Source organism: Manis javanica, chromosome 10 (assembly GCF_040802235.1).
Source record: "Manis javanica isolate MJ-LG chromosome 10, MJ_LKY, whole genome shotgun sequence".
Classification (NCBI taxonomy): Eukaryota; Metazoa; Chordata; class Mammalia; order Pholidota; family Manidae; genus Manis; species Manis javanica.
In genome coordinates, this window is record NC_133165.1 from 51,594,576 (window position 1) to 51,613,345 (window position 18,770).

Sequence of the window (18,770 nt, forward strand, 5' to 3'; positions counted from 1 at the left end):
ACAGAAAGGAACCATTTGAGCTGCTGTGATTCTGGTTCTTTTTGTTACAGCAGCTTAGCTTATGCCCTAATACATCACATCTCCAGCAAAGGTGGAAAAATGAAGGACAGACAAAAGAATTTGTATCATGATTCAAGAAAAACTGGCAGAACACACTTCTTTGTGGAAATGAAGACTAGCGCTATATCTAGCCCACTTCTTCAACTTACCTGGCCCAAGTTTTCAGTCCCTGAGCACTGAGAGGGGAACATATGGATGGGTCTCAGGTACACACCTGCAGGCTGGGGATAGTGAAGGCAACATTCTGCAAATTCAGATAGGCCAGGACTTTGTGGGAAAGGTCTGCTGTCCACAGATGGGAGCTGCAGTCAAAGACATATGGGAGAAGGTCACAATGGCAGGTTCCCCTCTGAGTAGTAGTTCCCCTTCTAGCTGAATGCTCAGAGGACCAGAGGATGCTACGAACTTTGTGCTTGGAGGTAGGAGATTCGTTGATCTAGCACAAGGGTGAGGTAGTTTCCAATTCTTGGAATCTGCCTAGATTCCACTCTCTCAAAACAAACTATCAATTTCTGAGCTGCGTGCATTTAGTCTAATTCCCATAACAAACATGCAGATTAACCACAATCCAAACAAATTGACTTGGAAAGATTTCTTACTATATTAAATTTAAAAAGCAGATACTACATATATCACAAGAGGCTGGAATAGCATAGTTAAGAGTATGGGCTCAAGACCTTGATTTGGACCCTGGCTCTACCACTTAACTGTGTGGCCTTAGGCAATTTATTGAATTTTCCTGTGCCCCAGTTTCCCTTTCCATGCAAAATAGTTGACAACTGTAAGGATGTGGTTCATTCACACATGGAAAGTCTTAAAACATATAGAAAATGCAGTTTCATGAACAACAGCAAAAAACTGAAAACAACTCTACTGTTCAACGACAGGTGAAAAGTTAAGCAAAATGATATGTCCATTCAATGGAATAGCACTCATCAGCAAAAAAGGAATAAGTTGGACCTTTGCTTCCAGTTATGATTGTGTAATTGGCAATGGAAAAATCCTCCTGCCTTAAACAAGTAGAAGGCCTATAATCCCATTTTTGTTATTACACAGATAAAAAGATAGATAGATAGATAGATGATAGATAGATAGATAGATAGATAGATAGATAGATAGATAGATAGATAGATGATAGATAGATAGATAGATAATGATAGATAGATAGATAGATAGATAGATAGATAGATAGATAGATAGATAGATAGATATAGATAGATAGATAGATAGATAATTTTAGTCTGAAAGACTATTCCAAAACTATTGAATGAAGTTAAAGTTATCTTAGGGGGAAAAGTGTTTATAGGGCTCTTTCTAGCTATTTATCCCCCTGCCTCATGTCCCCAGCAACTAATAGCAGCCCAGTATACCAATATACCAATAGCAGTCCTATGTACTAGGAGAGTGAGGGCAACAGGCCATGGAGCCAGGCTGCTGGATACACACCGCAGCTCCACCACTTCCCAGCTGAGGGACCTTGATTCACCCTCCCTGTGCCTCAGTTTCATTTTTCTGTCCAATGGGATAACAACAGGGCCTACCCTGGGGGTGCCTACAAGGATTACATGTGTTTCTATACATAAGCACTTAGACTAGTGTCTGCTACATAGTAAGCACCCCATAAATGTCAGCTCTTGAGCTAGAGCATAGAGGAATACCTGTTTGTGGAACAAATGTGTCTACTCTAAAACACTTGTGTATTGTCTGACGTTTTTTATGAGTGCGTATTTCTTTTTACAATTAAGCATTTTAATTAAACATCTATTCCATCCTACCCCTTCCCCTCTAGGGTAGGTTACCTTTGAAATTGTATGAGATCCAGTAATGCTACAATGGGAATAAAATGAAAAGACAACTTAAAAAGGAATCATTCCAGAGAGATCACAAGCACAATCTGCTTGAAATTTTTAGAAGCTGCAAGGGACAGAGTGGGGATATTACCATTCAGGTAGCTTCCATCTATTATTTCTTCCTAAAAGACAAAGAGAGAGAGTGAAGCATAAAGTACAAAAGTTGGAAGTTCCAGTAGAGGGGCTTTTGATTAAAAGAAAATGGAATACTCACTGCCATTTTTTGCAACAACGGATGCAGATCTGTAAGAAAGCCAATGAATGTATAACTAGAATTGAATTCCACGATCTTCAAAAATACAAATATGAGTTAGGAAAAGAGCCCCCCCTCCCTCCAAAAGTCACTCATGAAAGAAAATTTCAGTGAATTTTAATTTTATCTGTGCTCATATGGGCCTAGGATGAGAAAACCCTGCTTTGAAAAACCCTTTTAGAATAATTCTGAAACTCCTACACATTTGTATGTACACATGCACACACACATGCACATCCCAAAACTTTTCACAGCATCACCCTAAATTGATCTATCCCCACATTTTGTAAGATGTACAGGAACCATGACAGATGATGACTTACCTTGCCTGGAACTTGGAGCACTGTGACTTGCCATTTCATGGTTCAGAAAAAGGAACAGGAAAAGAGAGTATGTCCTAGGTTTCTGAGGCATTCTCCTGTAGTTAATTCAAGCATAGAAGTGACTCAGGCTTATATTTTTTTTAATATAGTTAAGGACATGGAGAAGACAAAAGGGAAAAACAAATAGGCCCAGAATCTCTTGAGGCCCTTTTTAAAATAAATTTAAAATCCCATCTACTTTGCTCCATTTAAACCCCATACTAGTCTAATATACAATCACCTCTCTCCTTGATGACAGCAATGGATTGTTTATATTCTTACACCCTCTTCTATTCCCCTCAATCCAGCAGAGGAGTGATTAAAGCATGGACTTTGTTATAGCTGTCAAGGAATTTATATCTAGAATATAAAAGGAACTGTCATAATTCAACAAATAAAAGGTAAGCCAGTGGGGAGAAATGGAGGAAAGATATGAACTTAAACTCCATTAAAAAATTACAAATGGCCAATAAGCACATAAAAGACCATCAACGTTATTAGTCACCAGGTATATGCAAATTAAACCCACAATGAGATACCAGTACATATCCACTAGAATGACTAAAAGTTAAAAAGACTGACAATACCAAGTGTCGGTGATGATGTGGAGCAACAAGAATTCTTACACATTATTGAGACAGCCCCTTTGGAAAATTGTTTGGCAGTGTCTTATGAAGTTAAATATACAATATTTTACAATCCAGGAATTCCACCCCAGGCTTTTACCCAAGATAAATTAAAACAAGGACTTGTACAGTTTCATTCATAACAGCCAAAAATTTGAAACAACTCAAATGTCCAACAGCAGGTGAAAGGTTAAACAAATACAGTATATCCATTCAATGGAATATCACTCAGCAATAAATTAAGACTGAGTTAGACTTTTGTTTCCAGCTATGATGGAGTAATTGGCAGTAGAGAAACTCTTCTGCTTTAAACAATAGAAAACCAACCAAAATACAAGAAACAATGGTTTTCAGACACTGGACAACAGGTAGCACAAGATCAAGATGGCTGAGAGAAGGGAAACTGTAAAATGATAGAAAATACATGTTTTGGTCTCTGTCCCCACCTCTGGCACAGGGCTCCTAAAACCCTTGTAAATGCCTAAGAGGTAAGAGCACTAGGACCATATTTTGTTAATGAGGTGATTCTGGGTGGGCTCCTGGATGGGACTGGTCACTAGAAAGACAAACCATGATTAGAAGCTTGGAATTTTCAGCCCTCCCCACCCCATCCTCCAGAGAGGGAAGAGGGGCTGGAATGGAGTTAATAATTGGTCATGTCTATGTGAGGAAGCCCCCATAAAACCCCAATAGTATAGGATTTGGAGTGCATCCATGCTGGTGAACACCTCCACACCAGGAGGGTGCTGCGTCCCAACTCTAATGGGGACGGAGGCCCCTGCGCTCAGGACCTCCCAGACCATGCCCACGTCTCCTCCATCTGATGTTCATATCCTTTAACAAACTGGTCACATCCTTTATCATATCCTTTAATAAACTGATCCATGTAAGTGTGTCCTGAGTTCTGTGAGCCACTCTAGCAAAGTATTTGAACACGGGAAGGGGGATCAAAGAGAAAAGCCTCTGATTGGAAGTCAGGTGGGGAAGAAGTCATGGGTAACCTGGGGACCTACCTGTGACTGGCACCTGAAGTGGGGTGAGAGCGTTTTTGTGGGGTGAGCTCTTAACCTATGGGATCTGACACTATCTCCAGGCAGGTCGTGTCAGAACTGAGCTAAATTGTAGGACCTCCAGCTGATGTCTCAGAATTGCTTGGTGTGGGGGGAACCCCCACATATGCAGTGACCAGATGTATCCGAAGCTCAGGGCACTGTGCTATTCTGTGTGAGTGAAGGAGACGCACCAGTGAACGACTCACAGGAAGGAGAACAAAGGAGGTGGAGAACAGAGTTCTTCCTGCTTGGGGAGAAACCGAAGTTTGTCCTCACACAGCAACAAACTGACTCTAACTGCTCCTCACTGCCTGGCATCCCCAGACCACAGCACAAGGAGCAGGAACCCCAAAAGAGCCTCTGGGTCTCACTGAGTTAAGGATGTGGAGTACGAGTTTAGGGAAATCAAGGCAGCTAGAATCTGGGGGAAGAATACTTGGAGAGGAAGGAGTTGCACAAAGAGAGTGTTCTAGAGATCTGAAAAAGGGTCCCTCGAGTCTTTGGCTGAATATTGGTCTGTATACCTATACATGTAAGAAACGACCTGTGGCTGGAGAAATAACCACCAGCAGTAAACAAAGTAATCCCTGGAATCTTATGAGGTGAAGGACAATTCCCACCAGCTGGAGTGGAAAAACTTCTAAATACATGGGGCATTAAGCACAATTCTCAGAGAAGTACCGCCTCATCTCTCTACCAATTATTCACTGTGTGATGTCAGACAAGTTGCTTAATCTCTCTCTGCTTACATTTCCTCATCTGTAAGATGGGGTTAATAATGGCACCCATATCATAGTGTTGTCTAAGGATAAAATGAGTTAATAACAGTAAATCACTCAGAACAATGCTTGGCACAAAGAAAGCCCTAAATATGGGTTTATAAAATTAATAAATAAGCCAGACTGATATTTTCAAAATTCAAATCATGCAAATGTCTGAGGAAAGAATGTTCCAGAAAAGGGAACCACAAGTGCAACCTCAAGATTAGGAATGCTATTTGTACGTTCAATAAATCGCATGAGATTGAGAGTAAGAGGAGATGAGGTTAGACCCGTGTAAGCAGCCTGACATACTTGCTGGGACGTGGGACCCACTGAAAGGGTAATTAGCACTAATTTTTTTTAAATGGGACAGTAACACAGCAAAAACTGCTGTGCTGAGAATACTCTGAAGGGCAGCAACAACTGAAGCAGGGAGACCCGTCTAGGCTAGAGATGATAATAATGACTTAATCATAGATCACACTGAGGGTAATAGGAAGTGGTTGGATTCTGGAGGTATTTTGATGGTAGATTCAACAGACTGGATGTTGGGGATAAAAGAAAGAGTTCATAGACAACTCCAAGGATTTGAGCTAAGGATCTAAAAAGATGGAAAACAGGGAAAACCATAGGAGTCACAGGTTTGGAGAAGCCCTGTGGCTCAGACGTGAACTTGCTGAGCTTGAGATGTGTGTTAAGTACCTGAGTGGAGACAGCAAGCAGGCAGTGCAGTGTCTGCTCTGCAGGCTGGGCTAACTAAACGGAGCGTTCAGTACATATTTAAACCCAGTACACTGGATGAGATCACCAGGTAAGTCAGAACAGGGAATAACTAGGAGAGTTTTAAGGACTGAGGCTTAGGGCATACCTTTAAGATGTTGGGTAGAAAACTGGCAAAATCAAGATTGTGGGACACTCTCTAGAGCAAACCACCTAGTTTCTTCAGCAAATACATTGCAGAACAGGAGGCACACAGAGACAGAGACAGAGGAAGGAACTACGGACTTTAAAAAAACAACTTGGAACTTCAATTACTTGTAGTGTACAGAGCTCATTTGGATCCTGGTTCAAGCAAACCATGAAAAACAAAAATACAGCTGGGGAAATGTGAGCCTTGACTGGACTTCTGAAGATTCTAAGGAATTATTGTTAATAGTTTTGTTTGATAATGGAATTGTCACTACATTTTTAAAGCAGTTGTTATCTGTCAAAAGAAGGGTGTTATTTCAAAAACTGCCCCGGTACCCGGGGTTGGGCAAGGAGAAGCCAAAGGAAGAGGCAGGCCACTCCAGATGGGTAGGTGGCAGGGCTGATAAACAAGGGAACTTACTTACGAGCCTTGTCTTGGGCTCGAAGAATACTTGGGGGAAGTATTCTTCCCCCAGATTCTAGCTGCTTTGATTTCCCTAAACTCGCACTCCACATCCTTGACTCAGTGAGACCCAGAGGCTCTTTTGGGGTTCCTGCTCCTTGTGCTGTGGTCTGGGGATGCCAGGCAGTGAGGAGCAGTTAGAGTCAGTTTGTTGCTGTGTGACACGACAAACTTCGGTTTCTCCCCAAGCAGGAAGAACTCTGTTCTCCACCTCCTTTGTTCTCCTTCCTGTGAGTCATTCACTGGTGCGTCTCCTTCACTCACACAGAATAGCACAGTGCCCTGAGCTTCGGATACAAAGTAAGTAGCTCTCCACACCTGCCTGCCAGAATCCTAAAAGTGCACAAAGAAGCCTTAATATGGTCCAGTCTTGTACACGGTGCAGTTTCAATGGCACCTTACTCCATCAAGGTTGTGGATGGAACTGTCCTTGCAACTGAGTCCTCCTGTGGGAATAATGGGCGGAGCATACATTCCATGGATGGGGGGAACCTTCCATTACCCCCCTACCCCTGCCAGCTCACAGGTCAACTGGAGGTCACAACCTCTCCATGACCTCCTCCAACGTGGGGGCAGCAAACTGTACTCCCCTGGGTAAATTCACAGTTGCCTGCTTTTGTGTGGCTCACAAGCTCAAGATGGTTTTCACATTTTTAAATAGTTAAAAAAAGGGGATTAATGAATAGAAGATGGTGGCATGAGTAGAGCAGCAGAAATCTCCTCCCAAAACCACATTTATCTATGAAAATATAACAAAGACAATTCTTCCTAAAATAGAGACCAGAGGACACAGGGAAACATCCAGACCACATCCACACCTGCGAGAACCCAGCGCGTCACGAAGGGGGTAAGATACAAGCCGAGGCCCGGTGGGACCTGAGCGCCCCTCTCCCAGCTCCCAGCGGGTGGAGAAGAGTCAGCAGGGAAGAGAGGGAGCCCAGGACTGCTGAACACCCAGCCCCAGCCATCCAGACCAGAGCGCAGACACAGTACATGCATGGGGTCCTAGATACTAGGGAAACAGGGCAGCAGGACTGGTGAGCGGGTGCCTGAGGCCGACGCCGGAGAACAAAGAAATGGGAGTGGCCTTTTCTTTTTGTAGCGAGTGCTTTTTGGAAGTCTTAAAGGGACAGGGACCCTAATACTAGGGAAACAGGGAAGCAAGACTGGTGAGTGGGTGCCTGAGACTGGCGCCTGAGGACAAAGAAAATCGTGCGTGTTTCTTTTTTTTTTTAATTATTTATTTAATTTTTTTTTTTTTTTTTTTTTTTTTTGCTGTTGTTGTTTTGGTTTGGAGAGTGCTTTTTGAAAGTCTTAAAGGGACAGGGCAGGACACTTAGTCCAGAGGCAGGGAATCTGGGGATCTCTGGGCACTCTAACCCCCTGGGCAGCAGGGAGCATGGAGGCCCCTTACAGAGATAAATAGCCTCCCTGCCGCTCCCCCTCCAACGGGGCTCCACCATTTTGGAGCAGCAGCCCGAGCCAGGCCACACCCACAGCAACAGTGGAGATAAACTACATAGTAGCCGGGCAGGAAGCAGAAGCCCTGTCTGCGCACAGCTGCCCAGCACAAGCTACTAGAGGTAGCTTTTCTCCGAGGAGAGGAAGGCACAAACCAACAAGAAGGGAAGCTCTTCCAGCGGTCACTCGTACCAGCTCTGCAAACTATCTCTATCACCATGAAAAAGCAAAACTACAGGCAGACAAAGATCACAGAGACAACATCTGAGAAGGAGACAGACCTAACCAGTCTTCCTGAAAAAGAATTCAAAATAAAAATCATGAACATGCTGACAGAGATGCAGAGAAAAATGCAAGAGCAATGGGATGAAGTCTGGAGGGAGATCACAGAAGTGAAACAAACCCTGGAAGGATTTATAAGCAGAATGGATAAGATGCAAGAGGCCATTGAAGGAACAGAAACCAGAGAACAGGAACGTATAGAAGCTGACATAGAGAGAGATAAAAGGATCTCCAGAAACGAAACAATACTAAGAGAACTATGTGACCAACCAAAAGGAACAATATCCGTATTATAGGGGTACCAGAAGAAGAAGAGAGAGGAAAAGGGATAGAAAGTCTCTTTGAAGAAATAATTGCTGAAAACTTCCCCAAACTGGGGGAGGAAATAATCGAACAGACCACAGAAACACACAGAACCCCCAACAGAAACGATCCAAGGAGGACAACACCAAGACATATAATAATTAAAATGGCAAGGATCAAGGACAAGGAAAGAGTTTTAAAGGCAGCTAGAGAGAAAAAGGTCACCTATAAAGGAAAACCCATCAGGCTAACATGAGACTTCTCAACAGAAACCCTACAGGCCAGAATAGAATGGCATGATATATTTAATGCAATGAAACAGAAGGGCCTTGAACCAAGGATACTGTATCCAGCACGACTATCATTTAAATATGATGGTGGGATTAAACAATTCCCAGACAGGCAAAAGCTGAGGGATTTTGCTTCCCACAAACCACCTCTACAGGGCATCTTACAGGGACTGCTCTAGATGGGAGCACTCCTAAAAAGAGCAAAGAACAAAACACACAACATATGAAGAATGGAGGAGGAGGAATAAGGAGGGAGAGAAGAAAAGAATCTCCAGACAGTGTATAAAACAGCTCAATAAGCGAGCTAAGTTAGGCAGTAAGATACTAAAGAAGCTAACCTTGAACCTTTGGTAACCACGAATCTAAAGCCTGCAATGGCAATAAGTACATATCTCTCAATAGTCACCCTAAATGTAAATGGACTTAATGCACCAATCAAAAGACACAGAGTAATAGAATGGATAAAAAAGCAAGACCCATCTATATGCTGCTTACAAGAAACTCACCTCAAGCCCAAAGACAAGCACAGACTATAAGTCAAGGGATGGAAAAACATGTTTCAAGCAAACAACAGTGAAAAGAAAGCAGGGGTTGCAGTACTAATATCAGACAAAATAGACTTCAAAACAAAGAAAGTAACAAGAGATAAAGAAGGACACTACATAATGATAAAGGGCTCAGTCCAACAAGAGGATATAACCATTCTAAATATATATGCACCCAACACAGGAGCACCAGCATTTGTGAAACAAATACTAACAGAACTAAAGAGGGAAATAGACTGCAATGCATTCATTTTAGGAGACTTCAACACACCACTCACCCCAAAGGATAGATCCACCGGGCAGAAAATAAGTAAGGACACACAGGCATTGAACAACACACTAGAACAGATGGACCTAACAGACATCTATAGAACTCTACATCCAAAAGCAACAGGATATACATTCTTCTCAAGTGCACATGGAACATTCTCCAGAATAGACCACATACTAGCTCACAAAAAGAGCCTCAGTAAATTCCAAAATATTGAAATTCTACCAACCAATTTTTCAGACCACAAAGGTATAAAACTAGAAATAAATTCTACAAAGAAAACAAAAAGGCTCACAAACACATGTAGGCTTAACAACATGCTTCTAAATAATCAATGGATCAATGAACAAATCAAAATAGAGATCAAGGAATATATAGAAACAAATGACAACAACAACACAAAGCCCCAACTTCTGTGGGATGCAGCAAAAGCAGTCCTAAGAGGAAAGTATATAGCGATCCAGGCACACTTGAAGAAGGAAGAACAATCCCAAATGAATAGTCTAACATCACAATTATCGAAACTGGAAAAAGAAGAACAAATGAGGCCTAAAGTCATCAGAAGGAGGGACATAATAAAGATCAGAGAAGAAATAAACAAAATTGAGAAGAATAAAACAATAGCAAAAATCAACGAAACCAAGAGCTGGTTCTTTGAGAAAATAAACAAAATAGATAAGCCTCTAGTCAAACTTACTAAGAGAAAAAGAGAATCAACACAAATCAACAGCATCAGAAATGAGAACGGAATAATCACGACAGACTCCACAGAAATACAAAGAATTATTAAAGACTTCTATGAAAACCTATATGCCAACAAGCTGGAAAACCTAGAAGAAATGGACAACTTCCTAGAAAAATACAACCTCCCAAGACTGACCAAGGAAAAAACACAAAAGTTAAACAAACCAATTACGAGCAAAGAAATTGAAACGGTAATAAAAAAAACTACCCAAGAACAAAACCCCGGGGCCAGACGGATTTACCTCGGAATTTTATCAGACACACAGAGAAGACATAATACCCATTCTCCTTAAAGTGTTCCAAAAAATAGAAGAGGAGGGAATACTCCCAAACTCATTCTATGAAGCCAACATCACCCTAATACCAAAACCAGGCAAAGACCCCACCAAAAAAGAAAATTACAGACCAATATCCCTGATGAATGTAGATGCAAAAATACTCAATAAAATATTAGCAAACAGAATTCAACAGTATATCAAAAGATCATACACCATGACCAAGTGGGATTCACCCCAGGGATGCAAGGATGGTACAACATTCGAAAATCCATCAACATCATCCACCACATCAACAAAAAGAAAGACAAAAACCACATGATCATCTCCATAGATGCTGAAAAAACATTTGACAAAATTCAACATCCATTCATGATAAAAACTCTCAGCAAAATGGGAATAGAGGGCAAGTACCTCAATATAATAAAGGCCATACATGATAAACCCACAACCAACATTATACTGAACAGCAAGAAGCTGAAGGCATTTCCTCTGAGATCAGGAACTAGACAGGGATGCCCACTCTCCCCACGGTTATTTAACATAGTACTAGAGATCCTAGCCATGGCAATCAGACAAAACAAAGAAATACAAGGAATCCAGATTGGTAAAGAAGAAGTTAAACTGTCACTATTTGCAGATGATATGATATTGTACATAAAAAACCCTAAAGACTCCACTCCAAAACTACTAGAACTGATATTGGAATACAGCAAAGTTGCAGGATACAAAATTAACACACAGAAATCTGTAGCTTTCCTATACACTAACAATGAACCAATAGAAAGAGAAATCAGGAAAACAATTCCATTCACAATTGCATCAAAAAGAATAAAATACCTAGGAATAAACCTAACCAAAGAAGTGAAAGACCTATACACTGAAAACTACAAGTCACTCTTAAGAGAAATTAAAGGGGACACTAACAAATGGAAACTCATCCCATGCTCCTGGCTAGGAAGAATTAATATCGTCAAAATGGCCATCCTGCCCAAAGCAATATACAGATTTGATGCAATCCCTCTCAAATTACCAGCAACATTCTTCAATGAACTGGAGCAAATAATTCAAAAATTCAGATGGAAACACCAAAGACCCTGAATAGCCAAAGTAATCCTGAAAAAGAAGAATAAAGTAGGGGGGATATCACTCCCCAACTTCAAGCTCTACTACAAAGCCATAGTAATCAAGACAATTTGGCAATGGCACAAGAACAGAGCCACAGACCAGTGGAACAGATTAGAGACTCCAGACATTAACCCAAAATATATGGTCAATTAATATCTGATAAAGGAGCCATGGACATACAATGGCAAAATGACAGTCTCTTCAACAGATGGTGCTGGCAAAACTGGACAGCTACATGTAGAAGAATGAAACTGGACCATTGTCTAACCCCATACACAAAAGTAAATTCAAAATGGATCAAAGACCTGAATGTAAGTCATGAAACCATAAAACTCTTAGAAAAAAACATAGGCAAAAACCTTTTAGACATAAACATGAGTGACCTCTTCTTGAACATATCTCCCCAGGCAAGGAAAACAACAGCAAAAATGAACAAGTGGGACTATATTAAGCTGAAAAGCTTCTGTACAGCAAAAGACACCATCAATAGAACAAAAAGGAACCCTACAGTATGGGAGAATATATTTGTAAATGACAGATCCGATAAAGGCTTGACGTCCAGAATATATAAAGAGCTCACACGCCTCAACAAACAAAAAACAAATAACCCAATTAAAAAATGGGCAGAGGAACTGAACAGACAGTTCTCTAAAATAGAAACACAGATGGCCAAGAGACACATGAAAAGATGCTCCGCATCGCTAATTATCAGAGAAATGCAAATTAAAACTACAATGAGGTATCACCTCACACCAGTAAGGATGGCTGCCATCCAAAAGACAAACAACAGCAAATGTTGGCGAGGCTGTGGAGAAAGGGGAACCCTCCTACACTGCTGGTGGGAATGTAAATTAGTTTAACCATTGTGGAAAGCAGTATGGAGGTACATCAAAATGCTCAAAACAGACTTACCATTTGACCCAGGAATTCCACTCCTAGGAATTTACCCTAAGAATGCAGCAATCAAGTTTGAGAAAGACAGATGCACCCCTATGTTTATCGCAGCACTATTTGCAATAGCCAAGAATTGGAAGCAACCTAAATGTCCATCGATAGATGAATGGATAAAGAAGATGTGGTACATATACACAATGGAATACTATTCAGCCATAAGAAAAGGGCAAATCCTACCATTTGCAGCAACATGGATGGAGCTGGAGGGTATTATGCTCAGCTAAATAAGCCAAGCGGAGAAAGAGAAATACCAAATGATTTCACTCATCTGAGGAGTATAAGAACAAAGGAAAAACTGAAGGAACAAAACAGCAGCAGAATCACAGAACTCAAGAATGGACTAACAGGTACCAAAGGGAAAGGGACTGGGGAGGGATGGGTGGGTGGGGAGGGATGGGTGCGTGGGGAGGGATAAGGGGGGGAAGAAAAAGGGGGGTATTAAGATTAGCATGCATTGGAGGGTGGGAGAAAGGGGAGGGCTGTACAACACAGAAGACAAGTAGTGATTCTACAACACTTTGCTATGCTGATGGACAGTGACTGTAAAAGGGTTTATAGGGGGGTCCTGGTTATACAGAGGAACAAAGCCTAAGTTGGCTACCCCGAAAACGAACTAAGATACAATATGAAAAAGAACTTCCAACATCAGCACTCTCTGGAAGACTCATGCCAGAAGATGATCATCAAAAAACCCCAACAAAGATCCACGCGCTCCTACAGGTGTAGATGCACTCATCCCACCGGTTCCTGGACTTGCCATGGGAATGAAGAAGGAGATATCTGAGCTGGCCTGTGCATACAGTAAAACAACAAATTTGACTGGATCTACACTATTGGACTCAACCAAGAATTAGGAGAAGTGCAAATTGTAGTGCTCCAAAATCTTACAACTACAGACTATTTACTGTTAAAAGAACATATGGGATGTGAACAGTCCCCAGGAATGGGCTGTCTTAATTTGTCTGATTTCTCTCAGACTGTTCAAGTTCAGTTGACAATATCCACCATATCATAGATAAGTTTTCACAAATGCCTAAGGTGCCTAACTGATTTTCTTGGTTTATCTGGAGATGGCTGGTAATTATAGGTATGCTTTGGTTATGTAACTGTACTCCTATTATGTTAATGTGTGTGCGCAATTTAATTAGTAGCTTAAAACCTATACATGCTGAAGTTACTCTACAAGAAGATATGTCAAAGAAATAATCAATCTTCCCATGTTTTCTTCTGCCTACTACTTCTATAGCTTTTCTTCTTCCTTCCTAATTACAACCCCTAAATAGAATTCATGCCTCATATCGAATTTACCATGTATCACAATTCTTCCAAGTGGTAAAGATACCTCAAGACAAATGCTGGGCATAGAAGCCACAGGGCATAAATATCCAAAGAAGTAAAAAACTAACCTTTTCAAACAATAAGGCTTCTCTCTCACTTACCAACTTTATATTTCCCTGTATGGGCCCGGAAGATGACTGGTTAGCCAGAGACGGGTAAGATTCCTCAAGGGAGGAACAACCTAAGACAGGCACAGTCTCAGAGGGGCCATCAGGTGAGAAATTGGGGATCAACAGAGGTGAGGCTTAGAACCTCTCCCCCCCTGTTCTGAGAGAAATCTGCTGCATCCATGGATGTTTTATTGCCCTTGTCTAGCTTGGATTAACACATCGTCTACAGGCACACACATCTGATCATCTACATTTGCTCTCTTACAACACTAAACTATGTTTTCTACCTTTATCTCGCATCTACCTACCACTTCAGCATTTTATTAAAAATAATAATAATAAAGAGAGAAATGTGGTATCCACATATAAATCAAGTATAAAAATCAAACGAATATTCATATTTGAACTGACTGTTTATAGTTCATAATGCATGATCAAAACCGAAAGTTTCTGTGATGACTGCCCTTGTACTGTTCACCATGTAACTTATTCACTATGTAAGAATTTGTTCTCCATGTAAGAACTTGTTTATTATGCTTCAGAAGATTGGAGACTGACAAAAATTAGGCTTGGGGTGGATTAATGATTATACATTGAGCATTGAGTCCCCTATACAGAATTTTATTGTTGTTAACAACCATTTGATCAATAAATAGGAGAGATGCCCTCACAAAAAAAAAATTGTTAAAAAAAAAAAGAACAGAACAGCATTTCTTGCCACATGAAAATTTCACTTCTGAAGTTGAAATGTTAGTGCCAATACATAAAGTCTCTTTGGAATACAGCCATGCCCATCCATTGAAGTTTCATCTATGGCCGCTCTCAAGCTACAATGGCAGAGCCAAAATCAACAAAGCCTAAAATATTAGCTCTCTGTTCCTTTACTTGAAAAGTTTGCCAACCCTGCTTTTAGAGCTACATACTTACATATCCACAGCAGAGATGTGATGTCTGAGATGACTTCAAAATAGTAAGGGAGGGAGGATGCAGGTGGGAGGTGGGTAAAAATGGAACAAGACTGGCTATGGGTTTACAACTGAAGCTGGGTGGTGAGAACGGGAGTTTCACCATATTCTTATAACTACTTCTGTGTGTGTTTGCAATTTTCCAAATAAACAAGATCTTAGAATAAAAAGCAAAACAAAAGAGACTGTGTGTTTTTCATAAAAGAGGGTGGATAGATGAGGAGGAACAGGCTAGGGGGCTGAGAGAAAAACAAATGAGGATGGTGTCCTTAGAGTCCAGTGGAGAAAGGTGCGGACCACGCAAGTTTTGCACACAAGTCAAATCAGATGAAAACAGGAATTGCTTTGTCTGAGTCTCAGGCAGCCCAAGCCCCAGTTACAGGGCATCAGCAGGAACTCGAAAGGAACCTGCTAATGCACACTCATGGTTTCCTGAGATTACTTTGTAGGCACCCTAGGGTTCTTTAATACTTTAATACTTTAACCGATGTCCTCGCTCATTATGCAAATAGATTCTTTCTTCCCCTAGGGGACTTCCATAACCAGCTTTGGAAACAGCTATCTATGCTCCTGTTATTGCCCCAGGCAAAAATAAACTGAAACTTTTGAAATCTCCAGACACCAAAAACCAGGTACCCTAACAGGTTTGGGGCAAACGGGATCCCACAGCACTTTGTAGATGTGGTCTGCCCCACCGATCTCACCCCTGAGCGGGTACGTTCACCTCTCATAATAACTCTTATTAGGTTTGGGTCTGTGAGGACCCTTTGGCCCTCTTTTCTCCCTTGCTTTTGGCCAGCTTCCCTGGGGCACTGGCCTCATTCACAATTCTCCAGTTTCCCAGACAATGAGGCTTCTATGCTTAGTGCAACTATGGTCTCCCTATTAACTCTACGGAAAGGTGTATGATTACTGAAACAGATGCCCCGCTTTCTGCTGTGCATGATGTTTTTGTTCCAAGGAAAACCCGGCCCATTGCCAGTATGGGATTTGGTTTTAATTAAAAGCTCTTTGGGTCACCCTCTTTTAGGAGGCCAGCCAAAAGATGTGAAAGAACTGAGCAGGGAAATGGCGATTTGGGTGTGGACAGCTTTCTGCAGGAGCCCAACCCCTTCCCCAGCAAAAGGCTTCCCGCTGCAGATGGCAGAAATCAGGCAGGCAAGGGAGTCGGGCCTAAAATAAAAACTGCTACAATAACCACAAGCCTGACATGCACGCGGTTTCCTGAGAAACCACCAGCGTTTGGATGAGCAGGGAGACGAACCACCGTGCCTTCCGGTTTCCCCAGACAAGAACAGTTCTGTTTTAAGGCCAAAAGTCACAGGCAAACCAGGATTCGTTGGTCCCCTTATGACGGAGAGACATTTCTCCTTCTGTGAAACTTGGAAACCCTCTGAGACATTCCACTGCTGAGTCATCCCGTCCCATATACAAACCAACATTCACAATCACACAGTTTGACTATCTGCAGAGCAGCCCCACTGAAGGTCTGTATCATGAACATATACATATGGGCCTGTAGTACTAACTAGGAGATTTTTTTCTGCGCACACACACACACACTCTCACAATAGCATTTTCATTAACTATTCATACAAAATGGGCTAACTTGACTCACTGTAGAATACCAGACTTACTGGACTGGATTTGGAATATTTCAAACGCCTGCTGTTGGAATGGGTGGGCTCCCAGGGTTGCAGAAGTCAAGGGAGTGGGCACTTCCTGGTCTAGAGGTACAGAGGCCTGAGCTCTTATCCCAGCTCTGCCCCTGAAGGTGAGATCCTGGACAGTCACTCCTCTTCCTGTCTCTTGGTCTTGAGATTGTACAATGAAGGCTTGGGCTTCCGCGATGAAAGGAGGAGAGAGAAGAAGGGACTGGTCTCACTGAGCATCTTCCATATGCATCAGCCCTGAGGTTTGCTTACTTAGTCTCACAGATGAGTTCAGTGGGCACACAGAGGTCACATGCAAGCAAATGACAGAGAGGGGGTCCCAATGCTGGGCTGCCTGAGCCCCTAGTAATCATAATCTCAGCAACCACCGAATGACAGAGTACTAAATCTATGTCCCTCTACATGGGCTGTCTCACTGAATCCTTGCAGAACCTTTGAGGCAAATATTACCATTATCCCTATTTCACAGATGAGGAAATGGGTTCTGAGAGGTCAAGTGACCCACCCAAGCAGCAGGGGACCTACTAAGCGGCAGAGCCAGGTCCCCAAACCAGAGCTAAATGATTCCAGGCACCAGCTTTGCTCAGCAGCCCCCTCTGCTCAGCCCCCTAAACCTATATACTCCAGGTGGTAGGTGCCACCTCAGGGTTGGAGTCCCAGTTTTCATTTGGACCCCCACATTATTAGCTGTGTGCACTTGAACAAACTGCCTAACCTCTCCGCGCATGAATTTCCTCCTCTGAACAAGGGGAAGGCCAGGGTCCTCCCTCACAAAGCCTGTAAACATTTTCAAAGTTCACAGATGTATCCAATGCACAGTCTGCGGTGCTGTTTGCTTCACCTGCCCTGTATTTTCCCATTTCTGGCTCACAACAGCTTTGAAGTAAACTGTGGAAAATATATAAAGACCCTTCTTTCCTTATATGGGAAACGTGTGAAGAACTGAGCCCAGCACCGGCACATATAAACACTCAAAGAATGGTAGGTATTATTATTGATGCTACTATTTTTGCTGCTGCAAAAATATTATTACTACAAAGTTGTCCTCATTGCCGTCCTTACCACTATTCTTCAGTGGGTTGGGAGCCCTTTCCTGGAAGTCTTATCACCCACGCGCCTGCCCCCTGAAAGCTGCTGAGCGGGCCCCACAGACCCCGCTCCGTGCACACCTGGCGACCGCCACGCCTGGGCCTCCCTCCCCGCCTGTCGTGCGCCTCACCTGCGGAGCCGGCTCGGCTGCCCTCGGTCCTGCGGGCGGGGCCGCGGACTCACCTGAGGCGCGGGCAGCGCCACCCTCGCCGCGCGACCTCCTCCCTGTCCCAGTCCCGCCAGGGCTTCCTCGCCACGCCCGGAGGGTGCAGGACGCAGACGCAAACGACTTTCGCTCGCCGCTCAAATCCCGGCGAGGAAGGGGCGATGACGGGCTGCAGACACTTCCACCAATTGCAACATAGGGACTTCCCTGGGATCCGGATTCAAGCAAAATGTTAAAAAATTAAATATCTTTATGTCAATTATTCTGCTCTAAAATAAAACAGATCAAAAATTTTTAATTTATTTGTAACCAAAAGTTAAAAATTACAAGACACTTGGAGCAACATGACTGCTGGATATTTAATGGTTAGGAGTTTCGGGGTGATAATTGTAATTTGGCTCTCTTGTAATAGTCCTTATCTTTTGCAGATGCATATTTACAAAACTGCAACATGATGTCCAGGATTTGCTCAGAAATAATGAGGACCAGGCTGTGTAAGAAGTATGGGTGCAACAAGATTGGCATGTGTTGATAATTGCACATGCATGTTAGGAGGGGTCATTATCACCTTCCTTTTCTTCTTCATTATGTGCTTGGAATTTTCCATAATAAAAAGTTTCTTTTTAATAACTATAAAGATGTTCACATCTTTTAGTGAATGTGACCAAAATTTATCTGTTACCAAGTCCAAGCTTGTGCCACTCACCGCATAACATACCAGTAAGTCCGGAGACGGGTGCTGGGGCAAGGAAAGTGATTTTATTTGGAAAGCCAGCAGACCCAGAAGATGGTGGACTCCGGTCCTTAAGCACCATCTTAACTCAGGATTGATTGCAGGCT

The 18,770-nt window shown here is 42.4% G+C and overlaps 1 protein-coding gene across 6 annotated transcripts in view; it reads right to left on the reverse strand.

The window, feature by feature from the left end:
• Positions 1-18,069, reverse strand: part of OTOA (otoancorin) — a 71,486-nt gene extending 53,417 nt beyond the window's left edge. For 5 of the 6 annotated variants that reach the window (XR_012122266.1, XR_012122267.1, XM_073215421.1 and 2 more), the window contains exons 1-6: positions 17,895-18,069; positions 2,487-2,581; positions 2,125-2,153; positions 2,002-2,032; positions 1,860-1,887; positions 275-362 (exon numbers count right to left, since the gene is read on the reverse strand). Coding sequence is in view for 4 of the 6 variants with exons in the window: in XM_073215421.1 (XP_073071522.1) it covers positions 275-362; positions 1,860-1,887; positions 2,002-2,032; positions 2,125-2,153; positions 2,487-2,577 (267 nt within the window). In the remaining 2 variants the exon portion in view is untranslated. The remainder of the gene's footprint in view (positions 1-274; positions 363-1,859; positions 1,888-2,001; positions 2,033-2,124; positions 2,154-2,486; positions 2,582-17,894) is intronic. The other variant, XM_073215419.1, reaches the window with a different exon arrangement.
• Positions 18,070-18,770: the final 701 nt, after the last annotated feature.